This window comes from Populus nigra, chromosome 19 (genome assembly GCF_951802175.1).
Source record: "Populus nigra chromosome 19, ddPopNigr1.1, whole genome shotgun sequence".
Lineage (NCBI taxonomy): Eukaryota > Viridiplantae > Streptophyta > Magnoliopsida > Malpighiales > Salicaceae > Populus > Populus nigra.
This window is the reverse complement of record NC_084870.1, coordinates 9,690,067-9,711,183: the sequence shown is the minus strand read 5'-3', so window position 1 is coordinate 9,711,183 and position 21,117 is coordinate 9,690,067. Positions and strand designations below refer to the sequence as shown.

Sequence of the window (21,117 nt, the reverse complement as noted above, 5' to 3'; positions counted from 1 at the left end):
AGTCATCATTGTCTCATGATCTAGATTGCAAGTTTTACGGGTTAACCGTGTTGACTCATGTCAGTTTTTATTCATTTTATAATTATGTATTTTCAATTTCATCCTTTAATTATGAAAATCAAACTTTATAATCTTTTCAATTCGCTTGATATGGAGTTATCTCAGTCTTTTAACCTGAGTTGAGAGCTAGGCCAGTTAAATCAGGTTTTTTTTATCGTTTTTTTATTAATTTTTTTTATTTTATCATTTAATATTAGGTTGATTAAAAATTAAACTTTATAAGTTTGCATTCAATATGAAGTTATCCTAATCTTAAGGTCCGAGTCATAGAACTGATCGGTTGACTCGAGTGAGTTTTTATGTTGTCTTTTTAATTTTATCATTAAACATTGGATTAATTTGGAATGGAGTTTTATAGTTTGTTTCGATTTACTTTCTATGGTGTTATCTCGATCTTATGATTCATTTTTTGTAGGTTAACCCAAGTTAACTCTACTCGTTTTTTTAATTGAATTTCATTTTTAATTTTATCATTCAACACCGGATTGATTGAGAATAAAGTTTGATATTATTTTTTTATATATATAGGATTATCAAGATCTTATAACCCAGGTAACGGATTTAACATGTTAACGTAAGTTGATCTAATATGTTGTCATTTTAATATTTCAAAAAAACATGTTTTGACTTTTTCAAAATCAAATTATAGTTATATTAATCATTTAAATTATCTTTAAATATATCAAGTTAAGTTAATCAGGTGACATTAAATTATTTTCCATGTAATTTGTTTTTGAAAACAATTAACAATATCTTGATATGTTTTATATTAAAAAGAATAATCTCATCTATAGGCTACAGCGCAGGGCGGTGATAATATAGTTAATCGGTATTAAGGGAATCGCGCCATCACGAGATTCAAAGAAATGTGCGGAAAAAAGATGAGGTACTCTTTCTAATTTTGTTTTGGGTTAATTTTATCATCTTAAGGAAGATGTGGGGTACTGTTAGTGATTAAAACAATACTAATGACAGATAGGATATTTCTTAACCACGTTTAAAGTTTCTCTTATGACACGATCCAAACACGGGGACAACACGTGGCAACCTTTACAAGCGAACCTCGGTGTCTTCGATGCCAAGTAAATTGCGGACGTCTGTTCGACGCTAAAGTGTAACAATCGATAGCCGGTAGTCTTGCAGATGACAAAAGGTGGGGCGTTTTTGCTTTGGGGCCCCTTAACTTTAATGTTTTCGCAGGTCTACTTTCTTTTACTCGAAGCATCCTTTCTACACCCTCCCTATGCGATAATGCATCCATGATCTCACCTCGTTGGTTCGATGGAAATGATAAGAAAATTCAACATTATGAAGTCACCATTTATTGTTTTTTCTATTTTTCATATTTCTTTGGATGAGTTCCATATTTTAGTTTTTTTCAAATTGATCAATTTTCTTATTTTAATTGAAAATAATTTAAAATACCTTGTTCAATTATATTATAACACATAAAAGTTATCTCTTTTAGAGATAGCTAACTCTCTTTTTTTATATTTTCTTGACAATGTCTATGAAAATAAATAACTTCAATACAAATCAGATTAAAAAATATAATTTATTCAAAGTTCAAGCATGATTTGAATAATATCGTTTATTTAATTTTGTCTTCTCTGGATTATAAGATTATTCTTGTTGTTTAGATTTTTTCTCATATAAAAACAATTATTACAAGCCATTATTACAAATTACTGTTTGGGTCAGCATAGAGTAGTATGAGTTACCAAACATAAGAGTGGGGGGGGGGGGTTCGAACCATGAAATTCAAAATTTGTTTGCAAATTGCTAGATTTTTTTAAAAAAAAGCCACCAATACAAATATAATAGACCTGAGGGCATCAATGCAAAAAGGTAAATCTATAATTAAAACCGATATAACCGGTCAATAAAGATCGTCTATAAATAAAACCCATAACTGCCTCCAAGAGATCAGTCTAATCCATCAATCAACACAAATCTGAAAATTCCACTCTCTTATCTTATCTCCTCTCCGTCAGATAGATCATATTCCAAACCCACCAGTCTCTCTTTCATTCAATTCACTAATCCCAAGAACATCATTTCTCTTTTTCCAAGAGCTCAAAGCTAAAATGGGAACCTCTCAAAGCCGTGAAGGCCAAGAATTCTCAGATACGGAATCAGAATACCAATCAGAAGAAGAAGAAGTAGAAGAAGAAGAAGAAGAATTCCATTACGACGCCGTTGAACGCCAGGAAACCCCACAAGCCACTTCCTCGTCCAAAAAAACCCTGGATGAAATCGATTCCAAACTCAAATCCCTCAAACTCAAATACCCTTCAAATTCCCAAACTACCCTCAACACCGTCAAGCTCTACCTCCACATAGGCGGTGACTCGCCAAATGCTAAATGGATCCTCTCTGATAAACTCACTTCTTACAAATTCATCAAAACTAACGGCCCTGATGATTCCGATTCTGATCATGATGACAAGGAAGGCGATGGGAATTCTTTTTGGGTTTTGAAAGTGGGGTCTAAAGTGAAAGCTAGGATTTCGACGGAAATGCAATTGAAAATGTTTGGTGATCAAAGGCGAGTCGATTTTGTGAATAATGGTGTTTGGGCTCTGAGATTTTTTAGTGATGAGGAGTACAGGAAGTTTTTAAGTTTGTTTCAAGATTGTTTGTTTGAAAATGTTCACGGGCTTAATGCTACTGAAGAAAATAAGTTGAAAATTTATTCAAAGGAGTTTATTGGTTGGCTTAAGCCTGAAATAGCTGATGATTCGATGTGGGAAGATGCAGTGGAGGAGAAGGAGGAAGAGCCAGTGCGTGTTAATCAGGATTTATTGGAGGAGTTTGAGGAGGCAGCGAATGGGGGTGTGCAAAGTTTGAGTTTAGGTGCTTTAGATAATAGCTTTTTGGTTAATGATTTGGGTGTTCAAGTTCTTAGGAATTATAATAAAGGGATTTATGGGAAGGGTATTTGTGTGAAGTTTGACAGTAATAGGAGTGAAGGGTCTAGTTTGGAGCAATCTACGCCAAAGAAGGCAATGTTAATGAGGGCGGAGACGAATATGATGTTAATGAGTCCATTGAAGGAAGGGAAGCCACATTCAACTGGGATTAAGCACCTTGATATTGAGACAGGGAAGATTGTGACTGAGTGGAAGTTTGAGAAAGATGGGACAGAAATTACCATGAGGGATATAACAAATGACACTAAAGGGTCGCAATTGGATCCATCGGAGAGTACATTTTTGGGGTTGGATGATAATAGGTTGTGTCAATGGGATATGAGGGATAGGAGAGGGATAGTGCAGGATATTGTTAAGGGTGGTGATTCACCGGTTTTGAATTGGAGTCAGGGGCATCAGTTTTCCAGAGGGACTAATTTTCAGTGCTTTGCTAGTACAGGTGATGGATCAATAGTTGTCGGATCACGTGATGGGAAGATTAGGTTGTATTCCAAGACATCAATGAGGCAGGCTAAGACGGCTTTTCCAGGGCTTGGTTCACCGATCACTCATGTGGATGTTACATATGATGGTAAATGGGTGTTGGGGACAACTGATACGTATTTGATCCTCATTTGCACCCTGTTTACAGATAAGGATGGAAAGACTAAGACTGGTTTTGGTGGGAGAATGGGAAATAAGATACCAGCTCCAAGATTGTTGAAGCTGACTCCTTTGGATTCACATTTGGCTGGTGCGAATAATAAGTTTCACGGTGGCCATTTCTCATGGGTAAGCACACATACCTGTCAATGCTTTTGCAGTATGTTTTTGTTATTGCGTTTATATGCCTTTGTTGTTGGTTGCTTTGTGCTATTTACTGTTACTTTAAACTGGCTACCGCTTTTAATTAATATGTGGCAATTGTGTTCAGTTTGATAATTCTCTGATCATTATTTAAATACACACGAAGTGCATTTAATGGGGCCATAAATAAGATCCTCGCAGAAGTTGTGCTTCATGCTATCTGTTTTTCAAGCTGAATTTTCTAGCTGAAAAATCCTTAAACAGCAAGAACCACCATAAGACTGTCTTGAGTTTACATTTCACTTCCAATTTATGTGCTCTTGTTAGTGTATGCATACGGAAATCCTTTTGTTAAACATGATAAGTCAATCTTGCAGGCTTTGCAATCGCCTATTATGATGCATAGAGTAAAATCTATTTAGCATAACCACCATTTCAACCTCTATGGGAATAGCATCCGCACAAACTGGCTAATGCTTTCAAGTGTCCTAGGCAATTTCATGAATTAGCAAACATGGTTGATAAGTTTCATAAGTAACCATGTTAGTTATCTTGCTAGAAAACAATATATTCATGATACTTGGTAAATCTTTATTGTGTTCCAATTTTGTAATGAATTTTGTAGCTTGGATGCATTTGTTCTTTCTTTCTCGTATATCAGTGTCCCCGGTGAACCTTCAGTGTAGAAGTAACGGTTAATTGATAGAGATATAAGACAGAGAAAGAAATAGAAGGTTTAAACTGTCAACTGATAGCATAAACATTACTTTAATAAATGGTCCGTGGAGTTGAAAAAATTGGATTTATCAAGCAAGATGAAGTTGATGGCATAATCAATTCATGGAAATATAGAATTTGTTTCACCATGTGAACTCTTTGGACATTCATGTGAATGTGATTTCCCCAATGTTATCCACTTAATGTAGTGGAGAAAAGCGTCTAAATCCTCACATTAATCTACAAGTGTTAACCCGTTTATGGTCCTGAGTCGGGTGTTTGCAATTGCTTGTCATCCTGTTATGCCCTGATATTAATGGACTCTATTGGTTTATGCGTTTGTCTCATGTTCAATGTTATCTTTCAGGTCACCGAGAATGGTAAACAAGAACGTCACCTAGTCGTGACAGTGGGCAAGTTCAGTGTGATATGGGATTTCCAGCGGGTGAAGAACAGCGCTCACGACTGCTACCGAAATCAGCATGGTCTCAAGAGCTGTTATTGTTACAAGATTGTGTTGAAGGACGAGTCTATTGTAGAAAGCCGTTTCATGCATGAGAATTATGCTGTCAGTGACTCCCCAGAAGCTCCACTGGTGGTGGCAACCCCAATGAAAGTCAGTTCTATCAGCCTTTCTGGCAAACGCTCACGTGGCTGAAACTGAACCGTCCTTGTTTATTTCTTTTCGATTTGTACAGTTCATTTCTGCTATCTTCAGTTTAATTTGCTTCATTTTCCGCATCTTCTAGTTGATTGTGGCTTCTACTTGAATCTAGTGTGAATCTTTCATCTTTGTTTTCTTACCATTACCTTGTGAATAGTTGTTTTTTGAGGTGAATAAATGAATGGAACTTGGTTTCTTGCAAATTGCGTCATTAAGATTTCTGGCCTATCATGAGTTTCACTGATTTTTTATTCTAAAGTACGATCCGAGGTCAGAATGATTGTAGAAAGGAAAGGAATCCTGATATATTTTTCTTCTTGGCTATGTATGAACAGATTGGCTCTGAAATTGAGCGCGTTCAGAAACACCAAGATAAAGGATGTTTTGTGTTGATGTTGAATAATCAATAAATTGGTAATTAAGACATGGGCTTCCAGCTCAGATGGTTTGAGCTTTAGATGTTAGAATGTGGAGGCTGATGAGAATAAAAAAATGCGCCTTACCATTGCTAATTTAAAATAGCAGTGCACGTGACAGCGTAAATGTTTTTTTATTTTTTTCTTAAGGGATCAGTTACTTTTTTTATTATTACTATTAATATGAATATTCGGTTCAGTTTATATGTATATTAATTTATTTTATAAATTTTAAAATTAATAATTATATAAATAATTATAAAATTTAAACAAGATGAAACTTTTTAATTTCAATTTCTTATCAATAAACTATTTATTAGATGGAAAAGGGATCACCGACTGGGTGCCACTAGATTATCTCTTGTCGCCTAGACGTGGCATGCATTTTAACGTTTGTGATTAATTCCTTTTTCTCATTGAAGCTGGGGGTGAAAACAGGCGACATTACACGGGTTTTGTCTTTTGTCTTTATTGGAATCATGAGTTTGAGGAATAAAGCCAGTGTAAGTAACATAACACGCGTTTCATGTCCTAATTTTCACAGGTTGTGCTTTAGCTGTGAATTTCTACCGAGGGAATAATTATCTTTTCTTGTTCTGTAATCCGTACTCGGAAAAAATCCGTTTTTTTTTATCGTTTTGAAATTAAAAAGAGAAAGAACAAATAAAAAACTAAGATGACCCCATCAACCCTAACCAACTCCTTATAGCCCACAAGTGATCTAACTCCATGTAGTTGGATTCGTACAAACATGCTGTTCATCCATCCGTAAGAGGAAAACCTGCACTTTGCGTCTTTTTATCTATGACACTTGATATTCTTCCAAGCTTTCGACTTTCTTTCTTTACTAAGTGGATATCTAATTATAATTAGCATTAATGGCATCGATGATTTCGTTTTCCAGATTAAAATCATTGGATCTCGAATTGAGATTTACAGAAAAAAAATCTGCTATAAGTATAACGATACTGTTATGCCTTCAAGTCCAAGCGAAGTTAAGATTCAAATCTATCATTCACTGGCAATAGAGAAACCAGGGACATCAAGAAATTGATGAGACACAATAAAGCAAATGCAACATAGTTGATTGAAGGAGAAAAATGATCATCGTGTTAATTCCAGATTGCTGGTGTAATAGAGGAATCTGTCGTTTCACAAGGAAAAAGATTAGGAGTCTTTTTTAATTGCTTAATTAATCTACTCGAGAGAGTGATTTGCACCACTATCCGATTTGATTTGATTTCTTTTTTAAAAAAGAAAGAAGGAAGACTATATTCACTATGCAACGCGCACAGATGACAAGAAAGAGGCACTCTATCAGCTTAAAAAAGTTTGCCACGATCACATCGTTTTGCATAAACAATGTGGTGAAATTAACATGTGTTTAATTGAACTCAATTATTTATTGGCAGGGCCCTTTCTTCTTCCAGACAAAGTCACAATCACTAGAGTAAAGCAGACCTCTGATCCCCACCAAATCAACCAATCAAGTGATAATTTAGTATCTGGCTCCAATTAAAAACTCTAATCACTCTCTTACTCTCTGGATATTCTTATCATCGCCATTATCTTTCGTTTCTTTTCAGCTTGCTCAACTTCTTTTTTACACGTGATGGTTTATTTACACACATGTTCAACAAGATTGGAAATTGATTCCTCGTCTTGTTGTCCACAGAGAAAACCCACATGCTAAATTACATAGCATGGTCAAGTCATCGTAGCTTGGTTGCTGCGTGTACAGGTGGCACTGTCACTTCTGAAAGAGGAATGGACATTACCATGCAACATGAGTGGAACCCACAGGACCACAGTGGCCCTTTCATCAGGTGAGATTTTCCTGTCAATTTATACCTGACGTGGGTCCCTGGTCAACAGTCCAGGTTTTCGCAGCAGCTCAAAACAGAGCGGGAACAGACTACAGAGCAGAAAAACAGAGGAACTCGTGTGTGCGGAACCTTTTGTCTCGTTAATTCTCTACGCCAATCGAAACAACAATTTAGTAAAAATTTCCTTAAATTGTATAGTAAGAATTGTACAAGTTAACATTCTACGACCAGCGACTTGATGATTCTTTCTTGAAAAATAACAAAAGAATCGAAAATTTCTTACAGCTGCCATTCTTAGGCACCTAAATTAACATTAACAAAACCTGGAACTTTAATTAAAAACCAATGGTAGCAGCAGCACTTGCGGTACCGGAAGAACCATTACCAAAATCCATCATCATCGTCATCCATTCTTGTAACTCTTCGTCTACAATATTATCCAAGAACTCATTGTCTTTCCTCATTTCCGTTTCAAATTCACTTCTCTTCTCACTGATTTCCTGCTGCTGTTCTTGCTTTTCTTTACTCTCTTCAAAACTAGCAATACCACTATCAGGAAATGGAAAATTAAGCTTAGCTCTTGGCCCTCTAAAATCAATGGCTGCCTTATCATAAGCCCTTGCCGCCTCCTCTGCAGTGTTAAACGTCCCTAACCAAACCCTTGCCGCTTTCCGTGGATCTCTTATCTCTGCAGCCCATTTTCCCCATGGCCGTTGCCTTACACCTCTATAATTCTTCTTTACTCTCTTTCGTTTCCCTTTCTTGTCGTCCTTTTTATCTTCTTGATTTGGCGGGAAAAAGTTGCATCCTAAGCACCCTTTGATCTTGCAAACACCACACGTGTCAAGATCCGAAGATGGAGGCAATATAGAGTTGCAAAAACCATTCCCGTTATTGCTTGCACTTCCAAATTGTGGATGTGAAGTGATGATTGGCATATTAATACTATTCAACTCCCTTGAGAAATCCATTGAAGCGGTGCCAGAAACTACGTTTTTGAGAGCAGCAACAATCACGGCCAACTCCTGCTCTTGGGTCAATCTTAGCGGTGGAGCTGCCGGCGGTGAAAAGAGAGTCGCTGACGGAGCTTCATTGATTTTGGGCCTCTTTGGAGATCTTTGCATTTTTTAAACTGTTTTGCACTTCTGCTTCCTGCGTCAAATGTTTTCTTTTGATTTGTTCTGCTCTGCTGCGAATTTGTGTTTTTTTTATGAGAGAGAAAGGAGGGGGGGGGAGTATATATGGATGGCAATAGTGACGTGGCTTACCAGCTGTCACACTTAATGCACACGGGGTTTGAAGGCTATAAAGGCACGTGGGGATGTTTTGGAGTGTTGTTCTGGACATTTGGTGTCAAAGGAGGGTTTTTTTTTTTTTTTTCATGTGACGTGGGAAACATTTAAAAGAGTAAAGAGAGCTTATGGTGCACGCGGTTGAAGTGCACGCGGCTTATTGTGCTTGGCTTTAGCACTCAAGCATTAAATGGTTAAAGAGAGCTTGCTGGCATATACTCCCACTCTGGAAAGTTTGTATTCGATACCTTAGAAGTTTCCTTGAATACATGACATCGGCAGTACAATTTCCAGAGAAATTATTAGTTTCTTTTTGTTACTAGCACAGTTGTTTAAAAAATAATAAATTATCACACTCTACAAAATAATTTAAAGAATATAATAGATAAAGAGTAGTCCGAAATTTTTAATTTTTAATTTTTAATTTCTAAACCGTCCTATTATTTAAAGGTGTGTTTAACAGTGTGGTTGTGGTTGTTTTTTAAAGTAATTTTCAATCATAAATACATTAAAATAATTTTTTTTATTTTAACAAAATTATTTTTAATATCAACTCGTCAAAACAATTCAAAAACACTAAAAAATTATTAATTTTAAACAAGAAATAAATTTTAAAATTTTTAACAACACGAATTGACCGTATTCCTAAACAATCTAGCACCAACTTAAAAAGTTGTTCTAGAAGACCATACCAAAATATATTAGGAATTGGTTAAAACATGTTTTTCATTAAAATTTGCTATTATTTTATTTTAAATTAAATTTTTTTAGTATTTTTATATTATTTTAATATATTAATATGAAAAATATTAATATATTAAAATAAAAAACATTTTAATATATTTTTAAAAAATAATTATATTCCAGTAGAAGAACAGTAGAGGCAAGTCAGACAAAATTTAGCTCGGCTGTCAAGTATCTAACGTGCTAGAGAGGGGAGGGTTTCTGTCGATTTCTACACGGTCGTTGAAATTGTCTTTGGTAGTTTTTATTAGCAGGAGAATGCTGGCTCGTACGTTGACGACTCCGGCAGTTAGTGAAAGGACGACAATCAAACCATTTGACGGATTGGATAAGGTCAATTCATATTATTATAAATCATTCCATCTCAGCGTCCACCATGACAGGAAAGCAACATCAACGGTCACAAGCCCAAAGATCGAAGAAAAGAAACCACGAACCAGGAAAGTCAAGCAGGGACCCCATGCGACCAATGTGCTTCTGGATCTTAAAACTATTTTTCTTCTCGATTGATTCATAATTTCTTTTTTGAGTTTTAAATAAATTATCTATACTAACTTGATTATTCTTTATTTTTCTAAAAAATATTTATTGCAAGCTTTTATTGGATTCTAGGGTAGAATAAAAAACAGCATGAGATTAATTTAGCTAAAGCAAAGATTCTAGGGTGATCTTATAAAATAAAATGATTAATTTAGGTTTTATAATTGAAGTGAAGAATTAGCATGAGATTTTTTGTATTTCTACTCTACCCATCCCTGCTTTAGAAACAACGCACATGCCTTAATTCCTTTATGTTTCTTTACCTGCTCATAAATTTAGTGTTTTTTTTCCCTTCATATCTTTAAACTAATCTGTGTATTCATAAAAAAAAAAAGTCAAATTATTTTCTAGTGATTTTAAAATATATTAACTTGATGTATTAAAAAAACAATTTTTTTTATTTGTCACAACGCTTTGCTGTTCAAATTAAAGCTCTGTTTGTTTTTGTATTTTAAAAATGTTTTTTAAAACATTAAAAAAAATTTATTTTTCTTTCTCTTGAAATTAATAATATTTTGTGTTTTCATATCATTTTGATATACTGATATCAAAAATAATTTTAAAAAATAAAAAATTTATTATTTTAATATATTTTTTAAAAAATACTTTAAAAACACATGTATTAGAATTATTATCGAGAATATCAGAATGAGTTTTTTTTATTATTATTAAATACTTCTCGAATTAAACATAGACCCTCACTTCGTACTCCACGATTACTCCAATAATTATTTGTGTCAGTACTGAGTGCTTGCAAGAAATAAACAGGAAATGGCTCGGTGGAGTATGATGAAGTTAGTTGCCTTCCTCGGCTCACCACTACAGTACTGCCATTCCATGTGTGAGAAATGCTGGGACGAGTTGTGTCTGAGCTGACATTTTATGTAAACATGTCTGTCTCTTTTCTTTTTTTTTTAACCCCGGATCCACTGAACACTCTGCAAGCCCAGTAGACATGTAAAATACCGCGGGGGTGACAGGCGTGCATGCTAGGGCTCGAACCCAGGTAACATAGGCAAGAAAACCTTGCCTCTGCCGCTGGGCTACAAGCCCTGGTGCATGTCTGTCCCTTTTTAATCACACCACATCATGTCCTGTACGTAGAAGTTTCATGGCTACTTCTACACAGCTCAGTGCGCACTTTGTTCCCTCCTTCCGTTCCACAAGGTATCAATCCATTAAGCCAAGATTGTAGAAATATTCTTTTTAAACAAAGTTTCGATTGAAAGAAAAAAGAAAAAAGAAAAAAAACTTGGTTTGTCAATCATTACTAAATTCATTCATGATTAATTTTAAAGGACTATATAACAAATATAAACAACTAAAATAGAAAAAGGATTTATTATAATTCCTCTCACTTTTTTCTATTTACCATTGCAGTGTAATAATCAATTTGTCATTCTCGTACAAAAATTACATGTCTTTGAACTAGGATTATATTGGTATATTCACAAGGTACATCGGCGATTACTTATTTATTTAAGGATATTTTTGTTTATACAATATTTTGTGAACAGTAAGATAATCAATATAGCCTCAAGAGTTTAAAAAAAAATAGTGGTTTTGGGTTGGGGTATTTAGATATTTTTATTTTTTCATGCATGGTAAAATTACATATATATCATTGGATGCAATATATTTAATTCATTGTAGTCAGAGGTATTTAGATTTTTTTTAATCTAAGTTTTGTTGTTAATTGTAAGTTTAATTAAAGATATGAATATAATTTAAAAAAATAATAATAATTTTTTAATTGAAAAGTTATTACACACGTCAAAGAGTTGAAATTATCATATACTTTGAACTGTGCATGTAGTGATTTTTCATGAATAGAAAATTTTCTTATATCATCTTAATTTGTTTGAGATTTTTTTGGGAGAGAGCGAGAAAGATAGAGAGAGAGAAGCAAGAAGAAGAATGAGTTTGTCTTTCCCAGTCATGTTCCATATGCTCACGGTAGCAAGAGAAACAATAATATATATTATTTATTTTTATTTAAAAATATATTTTTAACTCAATCTAAAAACATTAAAAAATTTAATTTGAATATAAAAAAATAAATTTAAAAATCTTTAAAAATATAATTGAACACCGGACGTAGTACGGGATCTTAAACGGCGTGCTGGGCGTGGTTTTGGCACCAAAGCACTAAAGCGTAAAGAGAGCTCGCTGACACACACTCCACTCTCAAAAGTTTGGGATTTGAGGGCTGAGAAGTTTCCTTTGTATGGTATCGAATGCATGACGTCCGCAGTACAAAATTCCCTTCGTGTAAAAAAAAACGTTTCGTGGATGTACAAGTGAAAGTGGAACTTGCCTGCTTCAAATTCAAATGGGACGACCTAATTTAATAATATGGAAGTCGGAGACTAGGGTAAAATACTCTAAATATGAATGAAAATTCGATGTGATAATTGCTCATAAATCATAGTATAGATGCAAGGATGGAAAAGAATCTTGAAGGTTTTGTTCATGTATAAATTGACTAGATGATTTCTAACCGTTATTTGTTTGCTCAGATAAATTTTATTATAACTGGCTGCTATACGATAAGCTGCGAGTAAACTTCATTTAAATAATTAAAATGTATATTTCACTCAAGTGGGATTTTAATTTTACGTTCTAATGAAAGTATAAGCTTGAAATTCAATTTTTTTTTGTACCGTCTAAAATAATCTTTTATATATATATAAATTAAATTAAGTTTTATTTAATTAATTAATATTTTTTTCTTCGGTTGAAGGACCATGTTCTTTCAGTTTCGAGAGAGCCAATCATTTGTCCGTAGAAATTTGATTCTCTTTAGTGGCGGTCGGTTTTCACGCGGTCGGTCGTTGGAATTCTTGTTATTGTTAGAAAGAGACAGCTAGCTAGACGGGGACTATTCGTACACCTCCCGGCTCCTGAGGTAAGGAAGAGCCACAGGGGAGGGATTGGACAAGGTCATTCTTCCTTCTGGTCTTAAAAATCGTACTGTCCACGTAGTCCATCAAGTACGCAAAGCAACATCGACCATTTCAACAAAAGGAAAGTATTAATTATTGTCTACAAAACTAACTAAAATAGGAGTGCTTTTAATGCGTGCAAAACATTGTCGGTAATATTTTGTTTTTAAAAAATAGTTATTTTAGTTTTATGATATGATGTTTTGGGTGGACAAGTTAACCTAGTTGGTTTGAATTTTTTTTAATTAATATTTTTAAAATTTTTATCATTTAATCTAAACTAATAAGAAATTATATTTCATTATTTATTTTGATTTTTTTAAAAGGTTATTCCAGTCTCATCACATGATTATGAGTTTTACGAGTTAATCCGGGTAGATTTTGATGGTTTTATTGTGTCTTTTTTAGATTGATTTTTTTTCTAATTTCGTCGTTCAATAATGGATTGATTGTGAATTGGTCTTCATAATTTTTTAAAAGTACTTTTGAAAAAAATATTTTTTAAAATTAATATATATTTTTTATATCATTTTGATATGCGGGTGTAAAAAATTATTTATATAAAAAAATATTATTTTAATGCATTTCTAAGTGAAAAATACTTTAAAAAACAATCACTATCATGTTTTCAAACATTCTCTTAAAAAGACGTGTTCGACCAATTACTAATATCTTTTTTAATTATTTTGATGTATTAATTTTAAAAATAAATTTTTATTATTTTATAATCAATAAAAAAGCACGAACAACTCAAAGTTATTAGAAATTATTTTAATTATCTAGTTAAAAGAGATGATCAAATATTTGTAAATTTATGTTATTTTATTTTATTATTTGCATTTATCTACACTGTTACATCAATGTAATTTATAAAACTATCAATGTCATTCTCTTTTATTTAGAATTTTCATAATTATATTTTTGAATTTTCTATCTTTCTTCTTTGTTGATAAGCACCACCCATTAGACATCCTCCGTTTATTTTCACATTAGATCAACATTTTAAACTTGATCATTAACCAGATCCTATTTTAAAGTTTATTTTTTGTTATTATATAATTGAAATTTTTTTATAGTTACCAATAAAAATACAATCTATATACTTCAAAAAATTAATTCTAACATTTAATTTTAAAGTTCAAGATTTTATTTATTTATTTTATGAATGTGAAATATTCACAAAATTGCAAAGCATTGAACATAACTTGGAATACTCCTAAAATTTTATGGAGGTCCAAAAAAATGATATAATTTATCTATGTATTTTAAGTAGAGATTTAAAAATATTTGCGCAGCAGACATGAAACACCTAACCAAGATTAAAATAAGTGAGTTATGGAAATCACACGTGCAAATATCTTGAGAATCACATTAAAATTACAAGATTAAAATAAGTGAGTTATGGAAATCACACGTGCAAATATCTTGAGAATCACGTTAAAATTATCTAAATAAATTCACATGATTTCCTCGAGACTCCCCCGTAAAATTTGAAATCTGAAAGTATCTCTACTTATTCTATATTTTCAGAATTTATTAGATTTTAAATGTTCATAAAATAAAATAAAAAACACTTTTCTACCTAAAGAATCTTCATGTTATTTTTATAAATAGATTGAATCTTCATTAGCATTTGTAAATATTTTTAAATTTAAAGTCAAAGGTCAAAGTTTGACCACCGATAAAACAATAATGATGATTTTGAGTATGTTTGTAAGTGTGGTTACGGTTGTTTTTCAAAGTGCTTTTCATTCAGAAATATATCAAAATAATTTTTTTTATTTTTTTAAATTATTTTTGACATTAGCGCATCAAAATGATCTGGAAATACTAAAAAAATATTAATTAAAAAAAATTAAAAAAAATTTAATTTTTTTTTAAAACATTTTTAAAACATAAAAACAAATAGTAACTTATTGATTAAATTGATAATACAAATCTCAATACAAGGCAACCTCGGCAGGCAGGCAGACAATGGATACAAATTGTCATTGAACTAGAACAATAAAATAAAATTCATAACTCATGAAAAATAATGATAAAAACATCTCTATCTTCTTTAAAGTAGGGCCTACGAGGGCATCATAAAATCTATCACTTTCTTGTACGAAAAATAATCTTTTTTTCTCAATGGGTTTTACATGGATTATCTGTACCGGACCGGTGTATACATTGATGATTTTCTTTCCAGCCTTCCACTAGATTCCAGTCCAACACCATGCATAATATCTAAATCAAATTACCACCAGTATCTTGCTTTCAAGATAACTTTGAGGAGAATTGTTTTTTTGTTTTTTTAAAATAAATAAATAAATAAATTTGTAGTATGCTATAACTGGAGTCAAAATTAGCACGAGATTGGGGTCTAACAAGTTTATATTGCTTCAAATTCTATCCATGTCCCCAGAAAAAAAGATAGTTGCTTGTATTTACAATACCAATAGCTCCATGGAAGCTCTAGGATTAATCATTTCAATGATTTGACTGCACAATTACGCCAACTATCCGTCTCCAGACGACGTGCTTCCATGAAATAAACAGGAAATGGCATTCGAAACTCTTACAAACAAATTAGAACAGAGTTGAGTCCATAGCCCACTCCCAACACTAACATTTTGTTGGCTCAGTGGAGTATGATGCAGTTAGTTGCCTTCTGCCACCCACCACTACAAATACAATGCTGGTTAGTACTTGGTACTGTCATTCCATGTTCGAGGAATGTCGGGAGGAGTTGTGTCTCGGTTGACATTTTTATACTATCATGTCCCCTTTTAGTCCCACAGCATTATTTTTGTAGAAATCCCATAGTTGATGACACACTGCTCAGCTAACACGCTGTTTCTCTCTTCCGCCCTGCGAGGCGCCAACCCGGTTACCCAAGATTATAGAAGGATTCTTCTCATTGATTACTCGATACGCCAATATTTGATTCATATATTTTTACACATGCCTCTTAAATTATTGATACACGTTCACATTGGGATGAGCGCTAAATGGTAGCAAACCAGCATTCATGAAGAAGGAACACGACATCATTCTAGTTTGTCTCAGGTAACATGCAGCATCACATCTTATGTATAGACTTGTCGAGGTTTTTGATTTTTCAAAACCCTACTCTGTTGATCGAAAAACTCATCTTGATCTTAAAAACATTTTCCAGACTGAGGCGGCCTTTTCAGCCTGCGGCGACGAAATGGCTTTTCCAGCTCAAAATGATTTGAAATTTTGAATGCATCATGTCTTAAGGTTGTAATAAGAAACCACCATTGCTCAACCCAACACATGCTTCTGAATCTACGCAATTCCCCATAGGCTTTGATTATATAACAAGTGATTAAGACTAACACACCAGGAAAAGAAAATGTATTAAGAAGCTACTTTTTCCACTTTCCATTTAACAATATATGGACTGATCTCATACAGGAACTGCCTATTATTTGTACACCAAAAAGAAATCAAGAGATTTGCACCAGGGTCCTATCTCCTCATCTCTACGCCATGAAGAATTGATCAATATTGAAACAAGTAAATTATTCACCTAATTGGTGAAGACCAACAGACCGAAGATACAAACCTACATATAAGTCAAACTAATCTCCTCAGAGTCGCTGCTGAGAACAAAAAAGTTGATCAAAGCGTCCACCTATTCATCATCTTCTGAATCTGCAATTGTATTAAAAGAAGTTAATAGCTCTCAATAAAAAAACCACAAATCCGCAAACCAAGATGATATATGAAGTGAAACGACATGATAAACAGATGACATTTGGCAGTTCTTGATAATACGTGCCAGGGACTGTTCAAGAACTCATCATTTTGCTGGAATAAATGATGCCCAGGGCAGCCTCTTTGAAGTAAAGTTTTAATATCTTCATTCCTCAGGCTCTATATGCTCAAAGCAGAAGTTAAAAAGAGGAGAGAGGGCGAGGGGGTTCTAAAATTCTGAAGGAAACCATAGACATACAGGCTGACCTTCTCGCTCTAATCTGGAATTTTCCATTCATGTTCCAAATTCAGTTGTAAAATTAAAAGAGTAGAAAGCTTACCAGATCTTATATCTTCTCCCACTCTTCCCCTGTTTCTCAGCTGTCTCATTATCATGTAGTATATCAGGATCCACCAGTATATGTGGAATACAAGCAACATCAGCAGCATTGTATTGAAGACATAGTAAACTAATTTGTCGTAGGCCAATGATAAATCCAAAAACTTCACCAATTCATAGCTGTGAAATGCCAACCAAATAGTAGATGAGGAAAAGGAGCCAAAATTAATGAAAATAAGTCATCTACCATGAAGACAAACCTTGTCGCTCTGATAACCCAAAAGGGAAAGAATATTAGACGTAGTACGAGCCATGAGACGGCAAACAGTCCAAAGAAAACACTTGCTCTAAGCTCCTTGCCAGAATATTTGAAAACTTTAGCAGCTTCTAAGAATACATCACTTGCATCATGCAGGGCGAGGATGATCATGCCTATCCGGAAAAATCTGCATGGCAAAGTTTATAAGTTAATTACTCATTGAATGTGTCCAGATAAAGTATTACTTAAACTTTGCTAGTCTTAATAGCTACTCCTGTAAAGAAAATCAAAAGAGGGCCACAAGAATATAACTCTAAGGAAAGAAAGCTCTGGCATCTCAATATAAATATATTTGTAAAAATACTAACAATAAAGAAAAAAAGGAAGAAAGAAAGAGAACAGCTGGATTGGCTTAATAATAACGGACAGTTTTAATTGACCTCAATCTCGAATATTATTGTGTACATAAATCAATAGAGGGGCATGAGTATAGAACTCTAAAGAGCTTAGCTATTGCATAGAACTTACTCTCAAAAAGGTTTTCCATCTCGATCTAAAAAGGCTTGTAAAATGACTAAAAATAAAGAGGAGGGAGAAAGAGAACAGGAGAATCCACTTAACCTCAAGAAGACTTCATTTAGTATTAATGAAAGCATCAGCTAATGAGTCGGTTGAAAAACATGATAACTAGCATTCAACTTTGGAAAATATGATAGATTTTATAATCTATGCAGCTGTCTTTTTGGTATGAGTATCCAACTTTGGGAACCAGAAAGAAGCAACAAGATTGAGGTTCTCTACAGGCATGAGACAATGATGAGGCTAGAAGAGAATTGGAGTATTGCTGGCTCACAACTCAGAGTACCAAAGGAAAGACTGAATTGTTACCTTGTAATATATGAGTATCCAATTAATATAACCGTAATTACATGATGAGACATCATCACCGCAAAATCTTTCCTTCTAGTTTCCCACATAAGGAGGGCAGCAATACTGTATATGTAGAACCCACATTCGCACATGTAGAAAACCGTTACTGGAAACCTGAAATAAAAACAATTTGCGTCAATCAAGGAAACTAAGACCCCTGATGTGGCCCTCTTAGAAGTAACCGAAATATGAAAGCCTCTTAAGCAAGCTCAAGTATCTGGAAAATACTTGATATCCCAAGCCATAAAATGCATTTCTAACATCCACACTACTCCAGTTATGCATAACTAGTAAGCAACTATCATCACCAACTGCAGAAATTCATAGCATATGAATCACTCACCTCAATTCTTGATGTGGCCAGCCTCTAAAGTACTCTTTTGTATCTCTGAACCATGGTTCGTTGCAGGTAATTTTCAGAGCACATATTTCAACAGTAGCATAGTATGTAAGCTTCCACATAGATTCTGAACATTTTACAATTGTTGCCTCATCAATCCTTGATGGAATGGCTCTGGCTTTACTATGCAACAACCAAATGGCCAGCCTCTGAGAGATATGGAGAATTTATCAGGATCCTATGGATAAAAGGCATGCATATTTTTCTATGCAAGGAGTCACAGTAGGCAAGAAACAAAGCACGAACTATGATAAAGTGGTCATATTGGGCACATGGATACCCTGAATTGTAAGGAAAATAAATATTCAACATTACTATAGCATAGAGTTACAGACTTGCACGCAAATTTGTTTCTGATTTGTTGGCTTAAATAAAGACATAAGCGCCTATACCTGACATTGTATGATAGCAATTAAAAATGTTGTTCAAGATTGATGTGCCACAATGCAAAAGGAAGATTTCCGCCTCAGCATATCTATGGCATTTTCACACAATATTTCCTACCACTAACTGCGGCCAAGGTCACTTGCAAATAAGAAGATCTTCAGAGCTGTAGGGAACTTTTTAGAGCAAAAGCAAACATTGCAACAACCTTAACTGCATAATTCAACGAGTTTCTGATAGAGGGAACAAAAATTCATACTATTTTACATTTCAAGGCCTTAGTCATGATCCTACAACTGAAAAACCCTTTGCAATTATTTTTCAAGCACTGTAGCAACTCATGAAGTCAAACAACGGGATCATGAAAGATTAATGCACGGTGATTTCAAAACAGATCTTTTCAAAAACGAAGGTGACGGAAATCAAACGAGATCTATATCCTTGAAGCTGTCATCTAATGACATGAAAATGAAAGGGAGAGGTAATAAAATTCTCCAAGAATATATCCTCGTTGAAAGAAATAAAATTACAAAACAATAAGATTTGCTTAGAATTTAAAGCCTGTGCTTCTGTTTTACCTCAATTTAAAATCTCATTCATCATTCATCAACCTCAGATTCCAATAAAAGTCCTTAAATCATGATCAATTCATAAATAAATTCTCCTCCGATAACTAAACAGCAAAAAAAGAAAGATAAAAACTGGAAAAATAACTATATAAAAAAAGAAGAAGCAGCGAAATCTTACTCGAAAAAGGAATCTGTCCAATAAGAACCGAGCAGGGAAGAAACTAAAAGCGAAGCAAATGGAAAGGAGGAAATGAGAGGGGTTTGCAGAGCCATTGTGGCTCAAGATCGAGTCCATGCGAGAGATCTCCAACCAAAATTGTAGAGTTAAGCATCAATTATTGTCGTTAATTCTCCCATAATAATCCAAATTAAGAGCAAAACAACTCAACTGCTAACGAATTTCACTAATTTTAGTAAAAATTAAAGTGAGAAAGAAGGAGGTGTTCTTTATGAGGAGTAATAAATTTGGGGTTATAGAGACAATCAGATCTCGCTGTGTTGTTTAGTGTCCGTGCTGGGAGACAGCGAAAAAAAATGGGCGTTGTTTTATTTATAGGGAAATCCCATATTACTCCCCGGAGTATACAACAGTCTTCAATTGTATCCCCGGCTTATTCTTTTGTCAATAGACTCTGCCATGTATCAAGGCTAATTTTTTTTCTCTATTCAAAGTAACTATTTACGTATGTCAAGAAAAGAAGTAGATTTTGAATAATATTAACATTTTATGTAAAAATTTATGCATTCATTCTAGAATAAAGGACCCGATTGAAAACTTATGAACAAATAGAGATCCATTCGATGAAAATAATAGATCGGGTCCTACTTGAGAAATGGGTAATTGGTTGGGACTAATCTGAGATTTACCCATTTACTTATTTGACAAGGAAAATGATTTTTTTTTCTTTTTTCTTTTGAGGAGGTTGTTGGCGTCACGTGGGGGTAGGGTGGGATGCGCCCATCGTTTTTTAGGGTTCGGGCCGTTAGACGGCTTTGCTTTAGCCGACTCTCGTACTCTATATATTAAATAAATTTATTGTTTTTACTTTTATTTTTATGTTTTAAAAATATTTAACTTTTTTATTTTAAATTATTCTTTTTTATTTTTATATTGTTTTGATATGATAATATTAAAAATAATTTTTTAAAATAAAATAATTATTATTTTAATATATTTCCAAACAAAAAAATATTTTTAAAAGTAATTCCAACCACACTTTTGAACACATTAAAAAAATATCGTAAAAATATAAAAAAAATTTATTTTTTAAAATATTTTTTACTTTAAAATGCAATAAAATAATATTTTTTAATTTTTTTAAATTTATTTTTAATATTAACATATTCAAACGGTATAAAAATTCTAAAATAAATTAATTTAAAATATATATTTTTTAAATCAAACCACAACTCCAAATTGGGTTTTAGGCTTAGTAATTTCCTTACATAAGTTTTTTTTAAAATAAATTCAATTGAATTTCACATCAACTTCATTGTTCCAACCACGAGTCGGTAAAAGTGAAGAACCGACTAATTTTCTGGTTTTAGTTTCTCATAAATACCAGAAACTACAAGGTCGGAAGCATGTTGTCTGGTTTCAATTGCAG

At 33.4% G+C, this 21,117-nt stretch overlaps 3 protein-coding genes across 3 annotated transcripts; 1 reads left to right on the top strand and 2 right to left on the bottom strand.

Moving 5' to 3' along the window:
- Positions 1-1,988: 1,988 nt before the first annotated feature.
- LOC133680037 (protein CYPRO4) lies at positions 1,989-5,363 on the top strand. The gene is made up of 2 exons (XM_062102823.1): positions 1,989-3,764; positions 4,864-5,363. Exons 1-2 carry the CDS (start codon positions 2,148-2,150, stop codon positions 5,152-5,154), a joined length of 1,908 nt encoding a protein of 635 aa, XP_061958807.1. The 5' UTR covers positions 1,989-2,147; the 3' UTR covers positions 5,155-5,363.
- Positions 5,364-7,571: 2,208 nt separating this feature from the next.
- On the bottom strand, positions 7,572-8,601 carry LOC133679938 (ethylene-responsive transcription factor ERF109-like). Its single transcript, XM_062102680.1, has one exon. It carries the CDS (start codon positions 8,524-8,526, stop codon positions 7,738-7,740), a length of 789 nt encoding a protein of 262 aa, XP_061958664.1. The 5' UTR covers positions 8,527-8,601; the 3' UTR covers positions 7,572-7,737.
- Positions 8,602-16,285: 7,684 nt separating this feature from the next.
- Positions 16,286-20,040, bottom strand: LOC133679385 (ceramide synthase LOH2-like). Its single transcript, XM_062101966.1, has 6 exons — positions 19,689-20,040; positions 18,501-18,706; positions 18,116-18,271; positions 17,229-17,414; positions 16,970-17,148; positions 16,286-16,586 (listed from the first exon to the last, which is right to left on the bottom strand). The coding sequence occupies exons 1-6, from the start codon at positions 19,803-19,805 to the stop codon at positions 16,567-16,569; spliced, it is 864 nt and encodes a 287-aa protein (XP_061957950.1). The 5' UTR covers positions 19,806-20,040; the 3' UTR covers positions 16,286-16,566.
- Positions 20,041-21,117: the final 1,077 nt, after the last annotated feature.